Source organism: Mixophyes fleayi, chromosome 9 (assembly GCF_038048845.1).
Source record: "Mixophyes fleayi isolate aMixFle1 chromosome 9, aMixFle1.hap1, whole genome shotgun sequence".
Lineage (NCBI taxonomy): Eukaryota > Metazoa > Chordata > Amphibia > Anura > Limnodynastidae > Mixophyes > Mixophyes fleayi.
Window position 1 is genome coordinate 132,632,981 of NC_134410.1, and position 24,154 is coordinate 132,657,134.

General features: G+C 43.5%; 1 protein-coding gene across 4 annotated transcripts in view; it reads right to left on the reverse strand.

Moving 5' to 3' along the window:
• Positions 1 to 24,154, reverse strand: part of SLC2A6 (solute carrier family 2 member 6) — a 119,967-nt gene that overhangs the window by 11,012 nt on the left and 84,801 nt on the right. For 3 of the 4 annotated variants that reach the window (XM_075185822.1, XM_075185821.1, XM_075185819.1), the window contains 4 exons: positions 21,140 to 21,302; positions 20,249 to 20,455; positions 15,366 to 15,465; positions 14,584 to 14,795 (listed from right to left, as the gene is read on the reverse strand). In XM_075185822.1, coding sequence (XP_075041923.1) covers positions 14,584 to 14,795; positions 15,366 to 15,465; positions 20,249 to 20,455; positions 21,140 to 21,283 — 663 coding nt within the window. In that variant the 5' untranslated portion in view covers positions 21,284 to 21,302. The remainder of the gene's footprint in view (positions 1 to 14,583; positions 14,796 to 15,365; positions 15,466 to 20,248; positions 20,456 to 21,139; positions 21,303 to 24,154) is intronic. The other variant, XM_075185820.1, reaches the window with a different exon arrangement.

Genomic DNA, 24,154 nt, shown 5'->3' on the forward strand with positions numbered 1-24,154 from the left:
TGGACACTTTATACTACAGGACACATCTACCATTATTAAATCCCACATTGACAGGACACTTCTACCATTATTAAATCCCACATTGACAGGACACTTTATACTACAGGACACATCTACCATTATTAAATCCCACATTGACAGGACACTTCTACCATTATTAAATCCCACTGATGGGACAATTCTACCATTATTACATACCACACTGCCGGGACACTTCTACCATTATTAAATCCCACACTGACAGGACACTTCTACCGTTATTACATACCACACTGCCGGGACACTTTATACTACAGGACACTTCTACCATTATTAAATCCCACATTGACAGGACACTTCTACCATTATTAAATCCCACATTGACAGGAAATTTCTACCATTATTATATCCCACATGGACGGGACAATTCTACCGTTATTATATCCCACACTGAGAGGACACTTCTACCATTATTACATCCCACAATGACAGGACACTTTATACTACAGGACACTTCTACCATTATTATATCCCACACTGCCGGGACACTTTATACTACAGGACACATCAACCATTATTAAATCCCACATTGACAGGACACTTCTACCATTATTAAATCCCACTGATGGGACAATTCTACCATTATTACATCCCACTGATGGGACACTTCTGTCAGTGTGGGATGTAATAATGGTAGAAGTGTCCTGTCGGTAGAAGTGTCCCACCATTATTACATCCCACACTGACAGGAAACTTCTACCATTATTACATCCCACACTGCAGGGACACTTCTACCGTTATTATATCCCACACTGCAGGGACACTTTATACTACAGGACACATCTACCATTATTACATACCACACTGACAGAAGTGTCCCGTCAGTGGGATATAATAATGGTAGATGTGTCCTGTGGTAGAAGTTTCCCGTCAGTGTGGGATGTAATAATGGTAGAAGTGTCCTGTCGGTAGAAGTGTCCCACCATTATTATATCCCACACTGACAGGACACTTCTACCATTATTACATCCACACTGCAGGGACACTTCTACCATTATTATATCCCACACTGCCGGGACACTTTATACTACAGGACACATCTACCATTATTAAATCCCACACTGACAGGACACTTTATACTACAGGACACATCTACCATTATTAAATCCCACACTGACAGGACACATCTACAATTATTACATCCCACACTGAAAGGACACTTCTGTCAGTGTGGGATATAATAATGGTAGAAGTGTCCCGTCAGTGGGATGTAATAATGGTAGAAGTTTACCGTCAGTGTGGGATAATAATGGTGGGACACTTCTACGACAGGACACTTCTACCATTATTATATCCCACACTGACAGGAAACTTCTACCATTATTACATCCCACACTGCAGGGACACTTCTACCGTTATTACATCCCACAATGACAGAAGTGTCCCGTCAGTGGGATATAATAATGGTAGATGTGTCCTGTGGTAGAAGTTTCCCGTCAGTGGGATGTAATAATGGTAGAAGTTTCCCGTCAGTGTGGGATAATAATGGTGGGACACTTCTACCGACAGGACACTTCTACCATTATTATATCCCACAATGACAGGACACTTATACTACAGGACACATCTACCATTATTAAATCCCACACTGCAGGGACACATCTACCATTATTATATCCCACACTGCCGGGACACTTTATACTACAGGACACATTCTACCATTATTAAATCCCACATTGACAGGACACCTTGTACCATTATTAAATCCCACTGCAGGGACACTTCTACCATTATTAAATACCACACTGACAGAAGTGTCCCGTCAGTGGGATATAATAATGGTAGAAGTGTGTTGTCAGTGTAGTGTAATAATGGTAGAAGTGTCCTGTCGGTAGAAGTGTCCCATTATTATATCACACACTGACAGGAAACTTCTACCGTTATTACATCCCACAATGATGGGACACTTTATACTACAGGACACTTCTACCATTATTAAATACCACACTGACAGAAGTGTCCCGTCAGTGGGATATAATAATGGTAGATGTGTCCTGTGGTAGTGTGGTAGAAGTTTCCCGTCAGTGTGGGATGTAATATGGGTAGAAGTTTCCCGTCAGTGTGGGATAATAATGGTGGGACACTTCTACCGACAGGACACTTCTACCATTATTATATCCCACAATGACGGGACAATTCTACCATTATTACATCCCAGTGACGGGACACTTCTACCATTATTACATACCACACTGACAGAAGTGTCCCGTCAGTGGGATATAATAGCGGTGGGACACTTCTACCGACAGGACACTTCTACCATTATTACACCACACTGCCGAGACATTTCTGTCAGTGTGGGATATAATAACGGTAGAAGTGTCCCGTCCATGTGGTATGTAATAATGGTAGAAGTGTCCTGTCGGTAGAAGTGTCCCACCATTATTATCCCACACTGACGGGAAACTTCTACCCATATTACATCCCACTGACGGGACAATTCTACCGTTATTATATCCCACACTGAGAGGACACTTCTACCATTATTATATCCCACTGATGGGACAATTCTACCATTATTACATCCCAGTGATGGGACAATTCTGTCAGTGTGGGATGTAATAATGGTAGAAGTGTCCTGTCGGTAGAAGTGTCCCACCATTATTACATCCCACACTGACAGGAAACTTCTACCATTATTACATCCCACACTGCAGGGACACTTGCTACCGTTATTATATCCCACACTGCAGGGACACTTTATACTACAGGACACATCTACCATTATTACATACCACACTGACAGAAGTGTCCCGTCAGTGGGATATAATAATGGTAGATGTGTCCTGTGGTAGAAGTGTCCCGTCAGTGGGATATAATAATGGTAGATGTGTCCTGTGGTAGAAGTTTCCCGTCAGTGTGGGATATAATAATGGTAGAAGTGTCCTGTCGGTAGAAGTGTCCCACCATTATTATATCCCACACTGACAGGACACTTCTACCATTATTACATCCCAACCTGCAGGGACACTTCTACCATTATTACATCCCACACTGCAGGGACACTTCTACCATTATTACATCCCACACTGCAGGGGACACTTCTACCATTATTATATCCCACACTGCCGGGACACTTCTACCATTATTATATCCCACATTGACAGGACACTTCTACCATTATTAAATCGTACACTGACAGGACACTTCTGTCAGTGTGGGATATAATAATGGTAGAAGTGTCCCGTCAGTGGGATGTAATAATGGTAGAAGTTTCCCGTCAGTGTGGGATAATAATGGTGGGACACTTCTACCGACAGGACACTTCTACCATTATTATATCCCACACTGACAGGACACTTTATACTACAGGACACATCTACCATTATTAAATCCCACACTGACAGGACACATCTACAATTATTACATCCCACACTGACAGGACACTTCTGTCAGTGTGGGATATAATAATGGTACAAGTGTCCCGTCAGTGGGATGTAATAATGGTGGGACACTTCTACCGACAGGACACTTCTACCATTATTATATCCCACACTGACAGGAAACTTCTGCCATTATTACATCCCACAATGACGGGACACTTTATACTACAGGACACATCTACCATTATTACATCCCACAATGACGGGACACTTTATACTACAGGACACTTCTGCCATTATTACATCCCACACTGCAGGGACACTTCTACCGTTATTACATACCACACTGCAGGGACACTTCTACCGTTATTACATACCACACTGACAGAAGTGTCCCATCAGTGGGATATAATAATGGTAGAAGTGTGTTGTCAGTGTAGTGTAATAATGGTAGAAGTGTCCTGTCGGTAGAAGTGTCCCATTATTATATCCCACACTGACAGGAAACTTCTACCATTATTACATCCCGCACTGCAGGGACACTTCTACCGTTATTACATCCCACAATGACGGGACACTTTATACTACAGGACACTTCTACCATTATTAAATACCACACTGCCGAGACATTTCTGTCAGTGTGGGATATAATAACGGTAGAAGTGTCCCGTCCATGTGGTATGTAATAATGGTAGAAGTGTCCTGTAGTATAAAGTTTCCCGTCAGTGTGGGATAATAATGGTGGGACACTTCTACCGACGGGACACATCTACCATTATTATATCCCACACTGCCGGGACACTTTATACTACAGGACACATCTACCATTATTAAATCCCACACTGCCGGGACAATTCTACCATTATTACATACCACACTGCCGGGACACTTCTACCATTATTACATCCCACTGATGGGACACTTCTGTCAGTGTGGGATGTAATAATGGTAGAAGTGTCCTGTCAATGTGGGATTTAATAATGGTAGATGTGTCCCGTCGGTAGAAGTGTCCCACCATTATTATATCCCACACTGACAGGAAACTTATACCATTATTACATCCACACTGACAGAAGTGTCCCATCAGTGGGATATAATAATGGTAGATGTGTCCCGTCAGTGGGATGTAATAATGGTAGAAGTTTCCCGTCAGTGTGGGAATATAATGGTGGGACACTTCTACCGACAGGACACTTCTACCATTATTATATCCCACTGCAGGGACACTTCTACCGTTATTACATCCCACAATGACGGGACACTTTATACTACAGGACACATCTACCATTATTACATCCCAGTGATGGGACACTTCTACCGTTATTACATCCCACAATGATGGGACACTTTATACTAAAGGACACTTCTACCATTATTACATCCCACACTGCAGGGACACTTCTACCATTATTACATCCCACACTGCAGGGACACTTCTACCATTATTATATCCCACACTGCCGGGACACTTCTACCATTATTATATCCCACATTGACAGGACACTTCTACCATTATTACATCCCAGTGACGGGACACTTCTACCATTATTATATCCCACACTGACAGAAGTGTCCTGTCAGTGTGGGATGTAATAATGGTAGATGTGTCCTGTGGTAGAAGTTTCCCGTCAGTGGGATGTAATAATGGTAGAAGTTTCCCGTCAGTGTGGGATAATAATGGTGGGACACTTCTACCGACAGGACACTTCTACCATTATTATATCCCACACTGACAGGACACATCTACCATTATTACATCCCACACTGACAGGACACTTCTGTCAGTGTGGGATATAATAATGGTAGAAGTGTCCTGTAGTATAAAGTGTCCCGTCATTGTGGGATGTAATAACGGTAGAAGTGTCCCATCAGTGGGATATAATAATGGTAGAAGTGTCCTGTCGGTAGAAGTGTCCCACCATTATTATCCCACACTGCAGGGACACTTCTACCGTTATTACATCCCACACTGCAGGGACACTTCTACCGTTATTACATCCCACACTGCAGGGACACTTCTACTGTTATTACATCCCACACTGCCGAGACACTTGTGTTAGTGTGGGAGGTAATAACGGTAGAAGTGTCCCGGCGGTGTGAGATGTAATAATGGTAGAATTGTCCTGGCAGTGTGGGAGGTATTAATGGTAGAAGTGTCCCGACAGTGTGGGATGTAATAATGGTAGATGTGTCCTGTCTCCTCCGTCCCCCAACTCCGCTGCCTGGGCGTCACCCTCGACTCCTCCCTCTCTTTTACCCCCCACATTCAATCTCTTGCCCAATCCTGTCGCTTTCAACTTTGCAACATTGCCCGCATCCGGCCCTTCCTATCTAATGAAGCAACCAAAACTATTATCCATGCGCTCATCATTTCCAGTCTGGACTACTGTAATCTTCTCCTCACCGGCCTCCCCCGCTCTCGCATGCCCCCCTTCGTTCTATACTCAATGCGGCGAGGCTTATCTTCCTTTCTCGCCGCTCCTCTTCTGCCTCCCCTCTCTGCCTTGCCCTTCACTGGCTCCCCTTCCCCTATCGAATCCTTTTCAAACTTCTTACCCTCACCTACAAGGCCCTCTCCCACTCTACTGCCCCTTATATCTCCAATCTCCTCTCCATCCACACTCCCGCCCGCCCCTGCGTTCAGCCAATGACCGTCGCCTCTCCTCCACTCTAATAACCTCATCCCACTCCAGAATTTAAGACTTCTCCCGAGCTGCCCCCTGCACTGGAATGACCTCCCTCGCTCCATCCGTCTATCCCCTAACTTGTGCTCTTCAAACGGGCACTCAAAACTCATCTCTTCCTCAAAGCTTAGCAGCCCTCCACTTAACCCTCTTTTCATGCTCGCTCTCATCTCCTGGATCATCCTTTGAAAAGGGTGCGCTTGCTCCCCTCCTCTGACTCCCTCTGTGCCGATTGTCTGTTGCCCTCCCTTTAGGATGTAAGCTCTAATGAGCAGGTCCCTTCTCCCTCCTGTCTCTCTACCTTCTTCTGCTCCAACCTCAATATCTTGATTTTCCTGGAGCATCTGAAGTCTCGGTATTACTCATTTATTGTTCTGTACTGTTATTCCCTGTACTGTCCATTGTTTCTACTGTGTTCGGTGCTGTGGAAACCTTGTGGAGCCTTATAAATAAATATACTATTAATATTATTATTATTAAAGTGTCCAGTCAGTGTGGGATATAATAATGGTAGAAGTGTCCCGTCCATGTGGTATGTAATAATGGTAGAAGTGTCCTGTCGGTAGAAGTGTCCCACCATTATTATATCCCACACTGACAGGACACTTCTACCATTATTACATCGCACAATGACGGGACACTTTATACTACAGGACACATCTACCATTATTATATCCCACACTGACAGGAAACTTCTACCATTATTACATCCCACACTGCAGGGACACTTCTACCGTTATTACATCCCACACTGCAGGGACACTTCTACCGTTATTACATCCCACACTGCAGGGACACTTCTACCATTATTACATCCCACTGATGGGACACTTCTGTCAGTGTGGGATATAATAATGGTAGAAGTGTCCCTGCAGTATAAAGTGTCCCGGCAGTGTGGGATGTAATAATGGTAGAAGTGTCCTCTCAGTGTGGTGTAATAATGGTAGAATTGTCCGTCATTGTGGGATGTAATAACGGTAGAAGTGTCCCTGCAGTGTGGGATGTAATAACGGTAGAAGTGTCCCTGCAGTGTGGGATGTAATAATGGTTGAAGTGTCCCTGCAGTGTGGGATGTAATAATGGTAGAAATGTCCCGTCCATGTGGGATGTAATAATGGTAAGAAATGTCCAGTCGGTAGAAGTGTCCCACCATTATTACATCCCACACTGACGGGAAACTTCTACCATTATTACATCCCACACTGCAGGGACACTTCTACCGTTATTATATCCCACACTGCAGGGACACTTCTACCGTTATTATATCCCACACTGCAGGGACACTTTATACTACAGGACACATCTACCATTATTACATACCACACTGACAGAAGTGTCCCGTCACTGGGATATAATAATGGTAGATGTGTCCTGTGGTAGATGTTTCCCGTCAGTGTGGGTTGTAATAACGGTAGAAGTGTCCCGTCCATGTGGTATGTAATAATGGTAGAAGTGTCCTGTCGGTAGAAGTGTCCCACCATTATTATATCCCACACTGACAGGAAACTTCTACCATTATTACATCCCACACTGCAGGGACACTTCAACCATCATTACATCCCACACTGCAGGGACACTTCTACCGTTATTACATCCCACACTGCAGGGACACTTCTACCGTTATTACATCCCACACTGCAGGGACACTTCTACCGTTATTACATCCCACACTGCAGGGACACTTTATACTACAGGACACATCTACCATTATTACATCCCAGTGATGGGACACTTCTACCGTTATTACATCCACACTGCAGGGACACTTCTACCGTTATTACATCCCACAATGATGGGACACTTTATACTAAAGGACACTTCTACCATTATTACATCCCACACTGCAGGGACACTTCTACCGTTATTACATCCCACAATGACGGGACACTTTATACTACAGGACACTTCTACCATTATTACATCCCACACTGCAAGGACACTTCTACCGTTATTACATCCCACACTGCAGGGACACTTCTACCGTTATTACATCCCACAATGACGGGACAATTCTACCATTATTACATCCCAGTGATGGGACACTTGTACCATTATTACATACCACACTGACAGAAGTGTCCCGTCAGTGGGATATAATAATGGTAGATGTGTCCTGTGGTAGAAGTTTCCCGTCAGTGTGGGATAATAATGGTGGGACACTTCTACCGACAGGACACTTCTACCATTATTATATCCCACACTGACAGGACACATCTACCATTATTACATCCCACACTGACAGGACACTTCTGTCAGTGTGGGATATAATAATGGTAGAAGTGTCCTGTAGTATAAAGTGTCCCGTCATTGTGGGATGTAATAACGGTAGAAGTGTCCCATCAGTGGGATATAATAATGGTAGAAGTGTCCTGTCGGTAGAAGTGTCCCATCAGTGTGGGATAATAATGGTTGGACACTTCTACCGACAGGACACTTCTACCTTTATTATATTCCACATTGACAGGACACTTTATACTACAGGACACATCTACCATTATTAAATCCCACATTGACAGGACACTTCTACCATTATTAAATCCCACATTGACAGGACACTTTATACTACAGGACACATCTACCATTATTAAATCCCACATTGACAGGACACTTCTACCATTATTAAATCCCACTGATGGGACAATTCTACCATTATTACATACCACACTGCCGGGACACTTCTACCATTATTAAATCCCACACTGACAGGACACTTCTACCGTTATTACATACCACACTGCCGGGACACTTTATACTACAGGACACTTCTACCATTATTAAATCCCACATTGACAGGACACTTCTACCATTATTAAATCCCACATTGACAGGAAATTTCTACCATTATTATATCCCACATGGACGGGACAATTCTACCGTTATTATATCCCACAATGACAGGACACTTTATACTACAGGACACTTCTACCATTATTATATCCCACACTGCCGGGACACTTTATACTACAGGACACATCAACCATTATTAAATCCCACATTGACAGGACACTTCTACCATTATTAAATCCCACTGATGGGACAATTCTACCATTATTACATCCCACTGATGGGACACTTCTGTCAGTGTGGGATGTAATAATGGTAGAAGTGTCCTGTCGGTAGAAGTGTCCCACCATTATTACATCCCACACTGACAGGAAACTTCTACCATTATTACATCCCACACTGCAGGGACACTTCTACCGTTATTATATCCCACAATGACAGAAGTGTCCCGTCAGTGGGATGTAATAATGGTAGAAGTTTCCCGTCAGTGTGGGATAATAATGGTGGGACACTTCTACCGACAGGACACTTCTACCATTATTATATCCCACAATGACAGGACACTTTATACTACAGGACACATCTACCATTATTAAATCCCACACTGCAGGGACACATCTACCATTATTATATCCCACACTGCCGGGACACTTTATACTACAGGACACATCTACCATTATTAAATCCCACATTGACAGGACACCTTGTACCATTATTAAATCCCACTGATGGGACAATTCTACCATTATTACATCCCACACTGCAGGGACACTTCTACCATTATTAAATACCACACTGACAGAAGTGTCCCGTCAGTGGGATATAATAATGGTAGAAGTGTGTTGTCAGTGTAGTGCAATAATGGTAGAAGTGTCCTGTCGGTAGAAGTGTCCCATTATTATATCACACACTGACAGGAAACTTCTACCGTTATTACATCCCACAATGATGGGACACTTTATACTACAGGACACTTCTACCATTATTAAATACCACACTGACAGAAGTGTCCCGTCAGTGGGATATAATAATGGTAGATGTGTCCTGTGGTAGTGTGGTAGAAGTTTCCCGTCAGTGTGGGATGTAATATGGGTAGAAGTTTCCCGTCAGTGTGGGATAATAATGGTGGGACACTTCTACCGACAGGACACTTCTACCATTATTATATCCCACAATGACGGGACAATTCTACCATTATTACATCCCAGTGACGGGACACTTCTACCATTATTACATACCACACTGACAGAAGTGTCCCGTCAGTGGGATATAATAGCGGTGGGACACTTCTACCGACAGGACACTTCTACCATTATTACACCACACTGCCGAGACATTTCTGTCAGTGTGGGATATAATAACGGTAGAAGTGTCCCGTCCATGTGGTATGTAATAATGGTAGAAGTGTCCTGTCGGTAGAAGTGTCCCACCATTATTATCCCACACTGACGGGAAACTTCTACCCATATTACATCCCACTGACGGGACAATTCTACCGTTATTATATCCCACACTGAGAGGACACTTCTACCATTATTATATCCCACACTGCCGGGACACTTTATACTACAGGACACATCAACCATTATTAAATCCCACATTGACAGGACACTTCTACCATTATTAAATCCCACTGATGGGACAATTCTACCATTATTACATCCCAGTGATGGGACAATTCTACCATTATTACATCCCACTGATGGGACACTTCTGTCAGTGTGGGATGTAATAACGGTAGAAGTGTCCCTGCAGTGTGGGATGTAATAATGGTAGAAGTGTCCTCTCAGTGTGGGATATAATAATGGGACACTTCTACCGACAGGACACTTCTACCATTATTACACTACACTGACAACACACTTCTACCATTATTATATCCCACTGATGGGACACTTCTGTCAGTGTGGTATGTAATAACGGTAGAAGTGTCCCTGCAGTGTGGTATGTAATAACGGTAGAAGTGTCCCTGCAGTGTGGGATGTAATAATGGCAGAAGTGTCCTGTAGTATAAAGTGTCCCGTCATTGTGGGATGTAATAATGGTAGATGTGTCCTGTAGTATAAAGTGTCCCGTCATTGTGGGATGTAATAATGGCAGAAGTTTCCTGTCAGTGTGGGATATAATAATGGTAGAAGTGTCCTGTCGGTAGAAGTGTCCCACCATTATTACATCCCACTGACGGGACACTTGTACCATTATTATATCCCACACTGACAGAAGTGTCCTGTCAGTGTGGGATGTAATAATTGTAGATGTGTCCTGTCAGTGTGGGATTTAATAATGGTAGATGTGTCCTGTAGTATAAAGTGTCCTGTCAGTGTGGGATATAATAATGGTAGAAGTGTCCTGTCGGTAGAAGTGTCCCACCATTATTATCCCACACTGACGGGAAACTTCTACCATTATTACATCCCACTGACGGGACACTTCTACCATTATTATATCCCACACTGACAGGACACTTTATACTACAGGACACATCTACCATTATTAAATCCCACACTGACAGGACACATCTACAATTATTACATCCCACACTGACAGGACACTTCTGTCAGTGTGGGATATAATAATGGTACAAGTGTCCCGTCAGTGGGATGTAATAATGGTAGAAGTGTCCCTGCAGTGTGGGATGTAATAATGGTAGAAGTGTCCCTGCAGGTTGGGATGTAATAATGGTAGAAGTGTCCTGTCAGTGTGGGATATAATAATGGTGGGACACTTCTACCGACAGGACACTTCTACCATTATTATATCCCACACTGACGGGAAACTTCTACCACAGGACACATCTACCATTATTATATCCCACTGACGGGACACTTCTGTCAGTGTGGTATGTAATAATGGTAGATGTGTCCTGTAGTATAAAGTGTCCCTGCAGTGTGGGATATAATAACGGTAGAAGTGTCCCTGCAGTGTGGGATGTAATAATGGTAGAAGTTTCCTGTCAGTGTGGGATGTAATAATGGTAGAAGTGTCCTGTCGGTAGAAGTGTCCCACCATTATTACATCCCACACTGACAGGAAACTTCTACCATTATTACATCCCACACTGCAGGGACACTTCTACCATTATTATATCCCACATTGACAGGACACTTCTACCATTATTAAATCGTACACTGACAGGACACTTCTGTCAGTGTGGGATATAATAATGGTAGAAGTGTCCCGTCAGTGGGATGTAATAATGGTAGAAGTTTCCCGTCAGTGTGGGATAATAATGGTGGGACACTTCTACCGACAGGACACTTCTACCATTATTATATCCCACACTGACAGGACACTTTATACTACAGGACACATCTACCATTATTAAATCCCACACTGACAGGACACATCTACAATTATTACATCCCACACTGACAGGACACTTCTGTCAGTGTGGGATATAATAATGGTACAAGTGTCCCGTCAGTGGGATGTAATAATGGTGGGACACTTCTACCGACAGGACACTTCTACCATTATTATATCCCACAATGACGGGACACTTTATACTACAGGACACATCTACCATTATTACATCCCACAATGACGGGACACTTTATACTACAGGACACTTCTGCCATTATTACATCCCACACTGCAGGGACACTTCTACCATTATTACATCCCACACTGCAGGGACACTTCTACCGTTATTACATACCACACTGACAGAAGTGTCCCATCAGTGGGATATAATAATGGTAGATGTGTCCTGTGGTAGAAGTTTCCCATTATTATATCCCACACTGACAGGAAATTTCTACCATTATTATATCCCACACTGAGAGGACACTTCTACCATTATTACATCCCACAATGACAGGACACTTTATACTACAGGACACTTCTACCATTATTATATCCCACACTGCCGGGACACTTTATACTACAGGACACTTCTACCATTATTATATCCCACATTGACAGGACACTTCTACCATTATTAAATCCCAGTGATGGGACAATTCTACCATTATTACATCCCACTGATGGAACACTTCTGTCAGTGTGGGATATAATAATGGTAGAAGTGTCCCTGCAGTATAAAGTGTCCCGGCAGTGTGGGATGTAATAACGGTAGAAGTGTCCCGTCCATGTGGTATGTAATAATGGTAGAAGTGTCCTGTCGGTAGAAGTGTCCCACCATTATTATATCCCACACTGACAGAAGTGTCCCATCAGTGGGATATAATAATGGTAGATGTGTCCCGTCAGTGGGATGTAATAATGGTAGAAGTTTCCCGTCAGTGTGGGAATATAATGGTGGGACACTTCTACCGACAGGACACTTCTACCATTATTATATCCCACTGCAGGGACACTTCTACCGTTATTACATCCCACAATGACGGGACACTTTATACTACAGGACACATCTACCATTATTACATCCCAGTGATGGGACACTTCTACCGTTATTACATCCCACAATGATGGGACACTTTATACTAAAGGACACTTCTACCATTATTACATCCCACACTGCAGGGACACTTCTACCGTTATTACATCCCACAATGACGGGACAATTCTACCATTATTACATCCCAGTGACGGGACACTTGTACCATTATTACATACCACACTGACAGAAGTGTCCCGTCAGTGGGATATAATAATGGTAGATGTGTCCTGTGGTAGAAGTTTCCCGTCAGTGTGGGATAATAATGGTGGGACACATCTACCATTATTACATCCCACACTGACAGGACACTTCTGTCAGTGTGGGATATAATAATGGTAGAAGTGTCCCGTCAGTGGGATGTAATAATGGTGGAAGTGTCCTGTCGGTAGAAGTGTCCCACCATTATTATCCCACACTGACGGGAAACTTCTACCATTATTACATCCCACACTGACAGGACACTTCTGTCAGTGTGGGATATAATAATGGTAGAAGTGTCCCGTCAGTGGGATGTAATAATGGTGGAAGTGTCCTGTCGGTAGAAGTGTCCCACCATTATTATCCCACACTGACGGGAAACTTCTACCATTATTACATCCCACACTGACAGAAGTGTCCCGTCAGTGGGATATAATAATGGTAGATGTGTCCTGTGGTAGAAGTTTCCCGTCAGTGTGGGATAATAATGGTGGGACACTTCTACCGACAGGACACTTCTACCGTTATTACATACCACACTGACAGAAGTGTCCCGTCAGTGGGATGTAATAATGGTAGAAGTTTCCCGTCAGTGTGGGATAATAATGGTGGGACACTTCTACCGACAGGACACTTCTACCATTATTATATCCCACACTGACAGGACACTTCTACCGTTATTACATCCCACAATGACGGGACACTTTATACTACAGGACACTTCTACCATTATTACATCCCACACTGCAGGGACACTTCTACCGTTATTACATCCCACAATGACGGGACAATTCTACCATTATTACATACCACAATGACAGGAAACTTCTACCATTATTACATCCCACAATGACAGGACACTTCTGTCAGTGTGGGATGTAATAATGATAGAAGTGACCTATATATTGGTCATTGAGGTGTAAAGTATTGTTGTCGGTCAGCGTAACATATCAATGCCTGCGTGTAATGATCCTGTCATTGTCAGGACGTGTTGCTACTAATGCAGGGTGAGTATAATCAGCTGATCTTAGTCCACATATGGCCATACACCCTCTCAGGCCCCGGCCACAGAACATACCCATTCCTCATACTGTATCTTACATCCTCCGCCAGGCTTATAACCCACATTAGAATAAGATAACGGCGCTCATACCATCTTCATGACGCTTTCTTTAATCCTTTGGAACTCTCCTTTATACGCAGTGTTGGCGCCTCGGAGCCACACCAGGGCCTGTAGCGCCTTCTCGTCTTTGCCCTTTGATATCAGGAAACGCGGGGAGTCTGGCATGAAGCACAGCAGAATAAGCATCACAATTACGGGCACCTCTCCTGCGATTGCCAGCCAGCGCCATGGCAGCACGAGACCTAAAAGGACAGATGCACACCATTTATCTGCACAAGAAGGGACACTCTGCATGACCTGAGGCGGTAGAAGATGGGGTGGTAGGAACACGGGGGGCGGGGGAATGAATAATATATATCACATTATAGAGCAATGCAATAGATCAGTTGATAGACAGTAATAGCAACAAGGCCCCCATTAACCTCAGTGATAGACAGGTGGTGTGAATAATATAATGTTATAAATCATCATAAACATGGCCTTTGTAAATGTGTCTGTAATGGGTGGGGGGACACATAAATGAGAATTGTACCAACACGATACAACACAAACCCCCATCACAGGACTACAGCTCCCATTGTACTATTAGTAGAAGTTACAGAGTGGAAACACAGTGGAGGCAGCTATTATATTGGATGATACTCTATTCGGAACAATGAAGGTGATGAAGTCTCTAAGAACCAGCCTCATCCGAGCTCGTTACTTGTATTCCCTGGGATGTGCACTGGATACACAGCACATCTGTATAAGGGCTACAGAAATAAACTAATCTGCCTTGTAACTAGGTCTTCGTAGATCAGGATGATACGTACCGAGCGCATACAGAACCAGGGCACCGCAAACAGCCAATAACTGAGGACAAGCGCCCAGCGCTCCCCTAACTCCAGAGTGGGAAATCTCCGAGATATACACCTAAAACACAATTAGGAAAATATAATTTGACAATTTACACAGGCCAAAATCTAATTATATATATATAAAAGGATAAACCGGGAAGGCTCCTTCTACCTAGCTAAAAACTGACAGTATAATGTGTACTAACTTTATTTTACAAGAGGTTTATTAAAATAACTGGTTATACCAGTGGTTCCCAAACTTTTGCAGTTCGCGGCACCCTTAGAGTTTTTATAATTTTTTCAAGGCATCCCTCCAAAATAATTACCGAGCAGTCCTGTTTTAGAAGTAGTTGGGTCAAAAATTGTAATAAGTATTTAGGTCAGGACAGAAGTACTTATTTAGTTGTATGCAAAAATGCCCCCTCTGCATCCAGACACTCTGCCCCCTCTGTCCCCCTCCTCTGCCACGCTGTCCCCCTCCTCTGTCACGCTGTCCCCCTCCTCTGTCACGCTGTCCTCCTCCTCTGTCACGCTGTCCCCCTCCTCTGTCACGCTGTCCTCCTCCTCTGTCACGCTGTCCCCCTCCTCTTCCACCTGTCCCCCTCCTCTGCCACAGAGGTGCCGCGGGCCAGCCAGGGAACAAAACAAAAACGTACAAATCCGCCGGGCGCCGGGACCCAGCATCCTCCTCTCTCATGCATGAGAGAGGAGGATGCTGGGTCCCGGCACCCGGCGGATTTGTACGTTTTTGTTTTGTTGTTCTTTCCCTGGCTGGCCCACGGCACCCCTGGGAGTCGCGGCGCACACTTTGGGAACCGCTGGGTTATACCTTATTCTGAGACCCAAGAAGCAGGTTGTCTAGCGCAGGCCTGGCCAACCTCTGGCTCTCCAACATACCCTGCTGGCAGATCATGCTGGGACTTGTAGTTTCAAAACACCTGGAGTGCCACAGGTTGGCCAGGCCTGGTCTAGCGCATCAGTTTAAAGGGGTTTTCTTTCTACCTTCAGGCAAGTTTGTGACTTTTACGCACCCTCCTGCATCCTTTACTGAATGCGCTGCTGTATCTGTCTGACCCATCTGTGATTTTTAACCAAGGTCTCCTCTAGGAAGAGAAGTTTATTATTTTTGCCCATTGTAGAAAAAGTTGCAGGAGGGCAGGAACAAAGCAGTAAGTAAAAGCTGTCTGAAGGTATAAACCTCTAAGTGCTATGTCACAGTTAAAAAACGAAAATATGTTTTAAACACACAAGAAATAATGTCAGCACATTTATGTTTTTACATCTGTATTTTCTGTTGCATGAATCTTATCCAGCCTAAAATCTAGTGTATAGCTGCATCTAAAGCTATACCAGGGAAACCACCAATCAATCAACAGCTGCTCAGCCAATCACAAGTGTTTCCCAGGCTGGCTGCTTGTGATTGGCTGAGCGGTTACTGATCCTCTGAATGGAGGAGATCTCGTCATGTCATAGGGATTTTATTTTACACCTGGTGGACTGTCATGGAAGGAGGATTCCCACTGGATCATGCAGGGAAATAAGGTTTTATTTTTAAAAAAGTGTCAGTTGTATTATTAGCTCTTTTATACTAGGTTTGTATAATGGGCAGGAGTCTTGGGGACCCTTAACATGATACTGGGACTACTGGGGTGACAATGCGCAGACTCCAGGGACCTGCCATGGCTGGTAGTCTTTGGGGGAGGGAGGAATCTCAGCATCTCACAGACACGATGGGTCTGGTGTTTATTATGACATGAAGACACCACACTGGGGATGTTATACTGGGACCCAGGCCATCTCGTACTGGTTAGGTTATCTCATGCACCCACCAAGGGTCAAAGTAATCAAATAATTCACACACAGTCATCAATAAGAGTGGTAAATAAACCCATGACCAGAAGGTTCTGAAGAAGTATAAAGCACCCTTACTGGAAACAAGAGCCTCTGGAGAACCGAGTGGTGACAATCTATTGTTGGTCTGAGCTAATGTACCAGCTTCATTGTATCACACCAGTGCTGAACTTATCCTATCTGATCACCTTTCATGACATTGTGTTACTTATACATCTACTACTTGCACCCACAACATGAAGAGATATATATATATATATACACATACTTCCTTTCTCATGTTTAATATGAATTTATAATCCTTTTTTTAAATAAATTATAATAAGAAGGCGGCGGGAGGCAATAAAGGTATTTCAATGTAATAATTACTAATCAAGGAAAGATACTGCAGATTTATTACTAGATAAAACATTATTTTCCATCAGCCTATTCCACACTCTGTGCAGTTACTTCCAGTGTGGTACAGAGGTCAGGACAATGCAGAGTCTTCTAGACCTAGATTGTAGCAGAGCCACAGAAGAACCTTCTGGCCACACCGGGCACTGGCTAGACCGGCGTGGCTGCCAGGGGCATCTCCGGAGGATACAATTTCCTCTTAGTGATAGGAAAGTTGGAGGATTGTTTACTAAATAGAAATATTACAGCATTGTATAATGGCCATTTAGGGTCTATCTACCAGTCAGACTGGTACATAATGTGGCATCAATCTAATAGGTTGTATGTATTGTATTACTGTATTCCTCTCTGCATAGTATGCTGACATATTACACAGTCCTGTACATTAATATAATAATGTTATAAACAAGCTACATACAATGACATGAAACAGACAGTGACATTGGCCCAGCCCACACATGCTTACAATCACACACAGATTTGGTTAGCCAATACGGTTATTTATAACCACTGTGCTATTTGTGGCTTCGTCCGGGTGGACGGAGGCGCTGGATGACCTCCGCGGTTACGTGTGAGGCCGTCACCCGGTTGCAGAGCACACAGCAGTCAGTTGGCCAGGGGGATGTGTGTGGGCAGACCGCCTATGTGCAGCCAGAGTGAGCCGACAGGTACAACTCGCTATGGGATGATACAGCGGGATATTCTACACCTCACAGGGATGGCACCTATACACTGCCGTATTGGGAGAAACTTGTTCATTATCTGGGCACTGAGTGGTTAATTTATATTTCAGATGTGGTGAAGATTTAGGGTCTAATTCTCCATACTGAGAGTAATTTATAGATGGCACGGTTTTTGAGAGAGGAGAAACAGAAATAGCTGTGGTATGTGAGTAATGTCCTCTATGTATGGTTAGGGACAGAGGAGCTATTGTGGAATATGGTAACATGGTTATATCGGCACATCTCACCGTAACATGTACAACATACAGGAAATCAATGTTCTTGGTGCATCTGTTACCACTCAGAGTGACAGAACAATTTACAAATCCTGATCATATTTATTCTTCATGAAATGGCAGAAAGTTACTAGAAGTATAAATCTAGATACTGGGAGAATGACAATTATATAAGTATATAATATACAGCGTTACTCTGAACCGTTGGCCTCTCTTACAGTCAGACGCCAGTCTGAAACCTGTTCCCTATTACTGAGGTACATGTGTAGAACGGTCACTAGCTGCTACCTGAGATGGGAGTACCTCTTGTAGAAGAGCTCATCGGACTAGTGGTAACACTAGTTACCAAAACAGCCCAGGTAATTGCAATTGGAAAATAAGTGAGAAAAGCAGATGCGAGCTTTTGTCATTCTGTAAAGGTGAGTGAGCGATACACACTCATGTAGCAGAGCAATACCTGACAGTGCAGCTTAGTAAGAGGTTCTGCAGCAGCTGAATGTTCTATTCCAACCAGGCAACAATGTCACGACATTCAACCAGAGAAAGGTTGTTGGATAAGCAGAGTCATTTTCCAGGGACTCGATGCCATGTAATAAGGAGGCTAAGAGAAACAAATGCTACTCTGCCAGGCACAGATAAATACTGCACACTCAGTAAAACATATTGTGTAACGCTTGTAGGTAGGTACAGGAGGGATTAATGTATCTGAGCCAGGGTTACATAATGGTACACTTGTCCCATCTGTGATGTATAACCTCCACAATATTTTATGAAGCAGGTCTGGCTGGTACCGACGTGTGACGGTCCCGACGGGTGACGGGACCGGCTGGCACCGGCGGGTGACGGGACTGGATGGAATGGTCACACCAATAGACAATCACTGCTGTCTGCAGCAATGAGTAGTAGGTCAGACAGGCTGCGCGTGTCCTTCCTTAGTGTTCTATGCGCAAAACAACTAACTGTGGATTCTGAAACGCGGACTATTGCAGCCTGGCTGGCTAATTCTCACTGTAAACACTGTGCTGATGTAAATGCTGTTATCTACTGACACACTGTGCAATTTATATGGATTAACTTGTGTTTGATCTATTTCAGCAGTCTCTAATATCACTGATTATAATATGTTTTAAGATACTGCTGAATTGCTGATTACATTTTAAATTAATTTCATTTTTGTTACCCTGCATTTGATCTGTTGGAGATGTCCTCCGTTATTCCAGTCCTCTCCATACTATTGGAGGATACACAGGTCTGGCAGTGAATCTGAATCCAAGTGATCTAAAATTCGAGCAGCTCTCAGGTCTTTGAGAATTAGACAACACTTCTAACTCTCCTCCATATCCGCCCTGTATACTGTTATACCTGCTGCCACCATTATTGTAGGTGCGTCATTACAAAGTCTGAGAACTGTCGCCTACACACAATGAAAGGAGACAATTCATGTGAATACAGCCTATACATTCAGTAGGAACCAATAACATGACTGAGCCATGAGGCCTGTAATACATGTGCCTCATGCCTCAGTAATGTTCAATTGATAAACTGAATTTTATGTGAAAATTGGTTCAGCCACAAAGGCTACATCGGCTGTCTGTCTGGCGACATCTCACAGCAGATATGTGGATAGAACAAACCCTGAATGAGGCCCACTCACCGGTATGGACGAGGACGTCAGGCCTCCTGCCAAGCCTGTTAAGATCCTGCCCAGAAGTAACATGGAGATATGCTGAGCGCTGCCCATAAGAAGGAAGCCCACCGCCGCGGGCAGAGCGGAGAACATGATGCTCAGTTTACGTCCAAGCCGGTCATTCAGGACCATCGAACTTAACCCTCCAACACAGGAGCCCAGAGCAAAGACGGACTACAGAGGAAAGCATAGAAACAATCCATGTTATGTCATACATCAGTACAATATAGAAATACATGAGATGCAGACTTTTACATACATGTAGCTGCTGTGCATCAGTTATATCCATCATTTACTATTCTAAACCAATACAAATAAACTGCATTTTGTTTAGAAATTAAGATTTATTGAAAGACAGAATATAAAGTATTAAATGCATCAAACACCTAAAATAATGAACGGCACAAATTAACAACTACAAATCATGAAAACTTGGAACTGACCACTGGAATTATAGACAGTGTAGTCTCTATGTCTGTTAACACCCAAAAATGCAGCCAACTGCGTGCCTGAGAATGCAGCCTATCCAGTCACTAGGAACCAGTGACATCACTGAGAATGCAGCCTATCCAATCACTAGGAACCAGTGACATCACTGAGAATGCAGCCTATCCAGTCACTAGGAACCAGTGACATCACTGAGAGTGCAGCCTATCCAGTCACTTGGAACCAGTGACATCACTGAGAGTGCAGCCTATCCAGTCACTAGGAGAAAGTGACATCACTGAGAGTGCAGCCTATCCAGTCACTAGGAACCAGTGACATCACTGAGGCACAAGGTGCTCCTAATGAGACCATACAAACTGTTCTGAGGCCAGTTGTATGTGAGCGACAAAGACAATACAGAAAGATTTTTACCCCAAACCAGGACTGTTCTGCTTGTGTAATGTGCAGATTGGGGTCATCATTTCCTTCCAGAGCTGGAATCACAGGTGAGGGGTAAACCAGGGCGTAACCGAATGTAAAGTTCCCCAGGACGGCAGAAAATGCGGCCAGGAACATCTTCTTGTTGTTTAGTGTTCTGTAAAGGCGGGAAAACCAATAAAATGATTGTTTCAGGGTGGAACACAAGGCCAGAGGTACCATTAAGGAGGACATGGATCATCTTATTATATGGATTCTACTTCCTGTATTGTATCGACACAATTATCATTCCATCCGGCAAGTGGTGATGAGCCGCACTCTCTCCCCAACTCCACCACTGTATTAGTTGTATACCATTACCATAACTAATACATTCAGGGCCAGATTCATCAAGGAACCCAATTTATATATAGATTTTTAAATCGGACGGAAATAGCACATACGTACTCTGTATTCAAGTACAAGCGGATCTCAAGAAACATATACATTTGAATAAGGGTCTAGGTGTACGGAGAGACAGAACAGACTGCAGGATACGCACATGGATATGTGTATAAACTGCTAATACTGTAATCATTTGTAATTCTGTAAAGATTTGAGGGTGCTGCCAGAATATAATTGTCCCAGAGAGGTAATACCTTTAGCCCGTTCAGCTGGGGAAAGTCTTTATTTATAAAGTTTCGGTAGAGTACTATTAACCCATAATGGAGTATCCACATCCAACCCGCTGGGTTCCAATGCTTTCCCCCCCCCCCCCCCCCAGCACAATATTACAGATCATTAAAGTCTGCTTAAGTAGAGGCGGGACATATATTATACATACTTAGTTACGTTGCGCCCTAATGGCACAATTTGGTAGCACCCACCTCACCTTTGCCCCGGGTCCTCTTCGTGTACTCCTTAAGTAGAGATGCCCGTGTTTTGGTTTTAGATCTGGAATACCTTCGGGTTTTGTTTTTGCCAAAACCGCCCTTGCGTGTTTTGATTTTGTTTATCCATTTTTTTACAAAATTCCATTTTTTGGGCTAAAATCACATAATTTAGATATTATTTTGTACCTACATTATTATTAACCTCACTAACACTAAATTTCAGTAATTTCCATTCAATTTTGACCACATCACAGGTCACAATATGATTTTCATACACTTTCAGACAAATACTGCAGCAATCTGGCTGGATGGTAAGCAACAGAGCAATGACTCAAACACACAACAATTCCTAGCACATCTAGGACACATTGGCGCACAGCAGTGGCAGAAAAGAAAAGTGGTGCAAGATGGAATTGTCCTTGGATCATGAAACCAGTTATGGTTCATTTGATCGCTTCACCTGTTTCTTGGATAAGTGAGGTAATTCTACAGCTAACACTTGGCAACGAGCGCTGAGCCCCCCGGGATGCGTGCTTTTATCAGACCCACACCAATACAGGGCGACAGTCAATGCACTAAAAAGAGCCGTTGAAATTCATAGCAAAAAGCCAGTTCATCAGTGAGCTTCGAATCGGCCCCAATTCCCACAAAATTATAATCTAGTTAGGTACCTTTCATGTAAAGTGCCGATTACAAACACAACAAAACACATGTGGGAGAATGTGGCCTCTAAGAGGATGACTACTAGACACAAAGACATTGCATGGATGGCTATCCAGGGATGTCTGCCTCTCAGGACATTCATGCACTCCCGGAACCTGTGCAGATATGTCCACTGCCCCTTCTGCATCACCAGAAGGGAAACAGCACAGCGTATTTTTTGGGACTGCCCCACTGCACAGGCACTGTTGAATGCCTTGGAACATGAACATAAGGACAGTGTGCCCAGAACTTTCCTTTCATACCATTCGGTATTTTATGTATTATTTCCTGGGACCCACATCATTGGGGCAATCCAGGACGCCTGGAGCCTAATGAACTGCTTTAAGGACACTATTTGGCTTGCCAGGAATAGCCTCATCTTGAAAAGGGAGAAGATGACCATCCAGGACTGTCGCTGCCTGATCCACAGCCTACTAAGAGACTAGAACACCATTGACAGTCCTGAGTAAGAGAAAGATGATTAATTTTCTGTCTCCCTCTTCTCCTTCTCCCCCTATGTGTCTGTTTATTCAATGTAACACTGTTGAATTTGCCTGCAAATTCTACAGACAAGCCTGCTCGTCTTCCTCTTCATCATTGACTGTTAGCAATGGAGCACTCGTCTTTGGGTGTATATTAGACCCTACACTTATTAGTGCAAATGAAGAAAAAAAACCTACAAAGACTTATAGAAGAGCTGCTTTGGTCATTTTTATTAATCTACAAGGGTGTATCTATTAGACCCTACACTTATTAGTGAAAATTCAGAAAAATACAGTTTAATCACTGCTAGGCCCTCCCTAAACAAGCGAACAATGGGCTTGTAAGAGTAATGGCAGAAACACACATCAGAGCCAGGAAAGATTAATGGTGCAAGATGAAATTGTCCTTGGGAACTCCCACCCACCCGTATGTTGGATCTTAGAAAGGACATGCACACTTTAACAAACCAAGCACTTCAGCGACAAGGGCTGCCACTTTTGTGGCTGAAGAGCTTGGTATGTTTGGGCCCCCACTAAACCAGCTATCAATGCCCTAAAGTCATGTTAGACCAACAGTGCTGTGAAATGAATTCTACACTGTCAAGATGTTGTCGTCATCATCTTCAGCATCATCCTCCCCTCATCAGTGTGTACATTATCATCACAGAAAATTAATTAATCTCCGCTGGAATCCGCCATTAGAGAAGAGTTAGTACTTGGACGTATTTGCCGGTAAAGGCCTTCCTCGTGGAAGATGTAGTTTATGTTGTTGAACATCAAGATGATGTTCCACATTTTTAGAAAGTAACCTCCTATGTCAATCACTGACAAGGCTCCCGGCTGTGCTGAATACTCTTTCTGAGTACAGACTGGAGGGTGGGCAGCTTAGGTATTGCAAAGCAAGTTTGTACATGGGTTTCCAAATACAGTGCTATATTAGGATTTCAGCACTC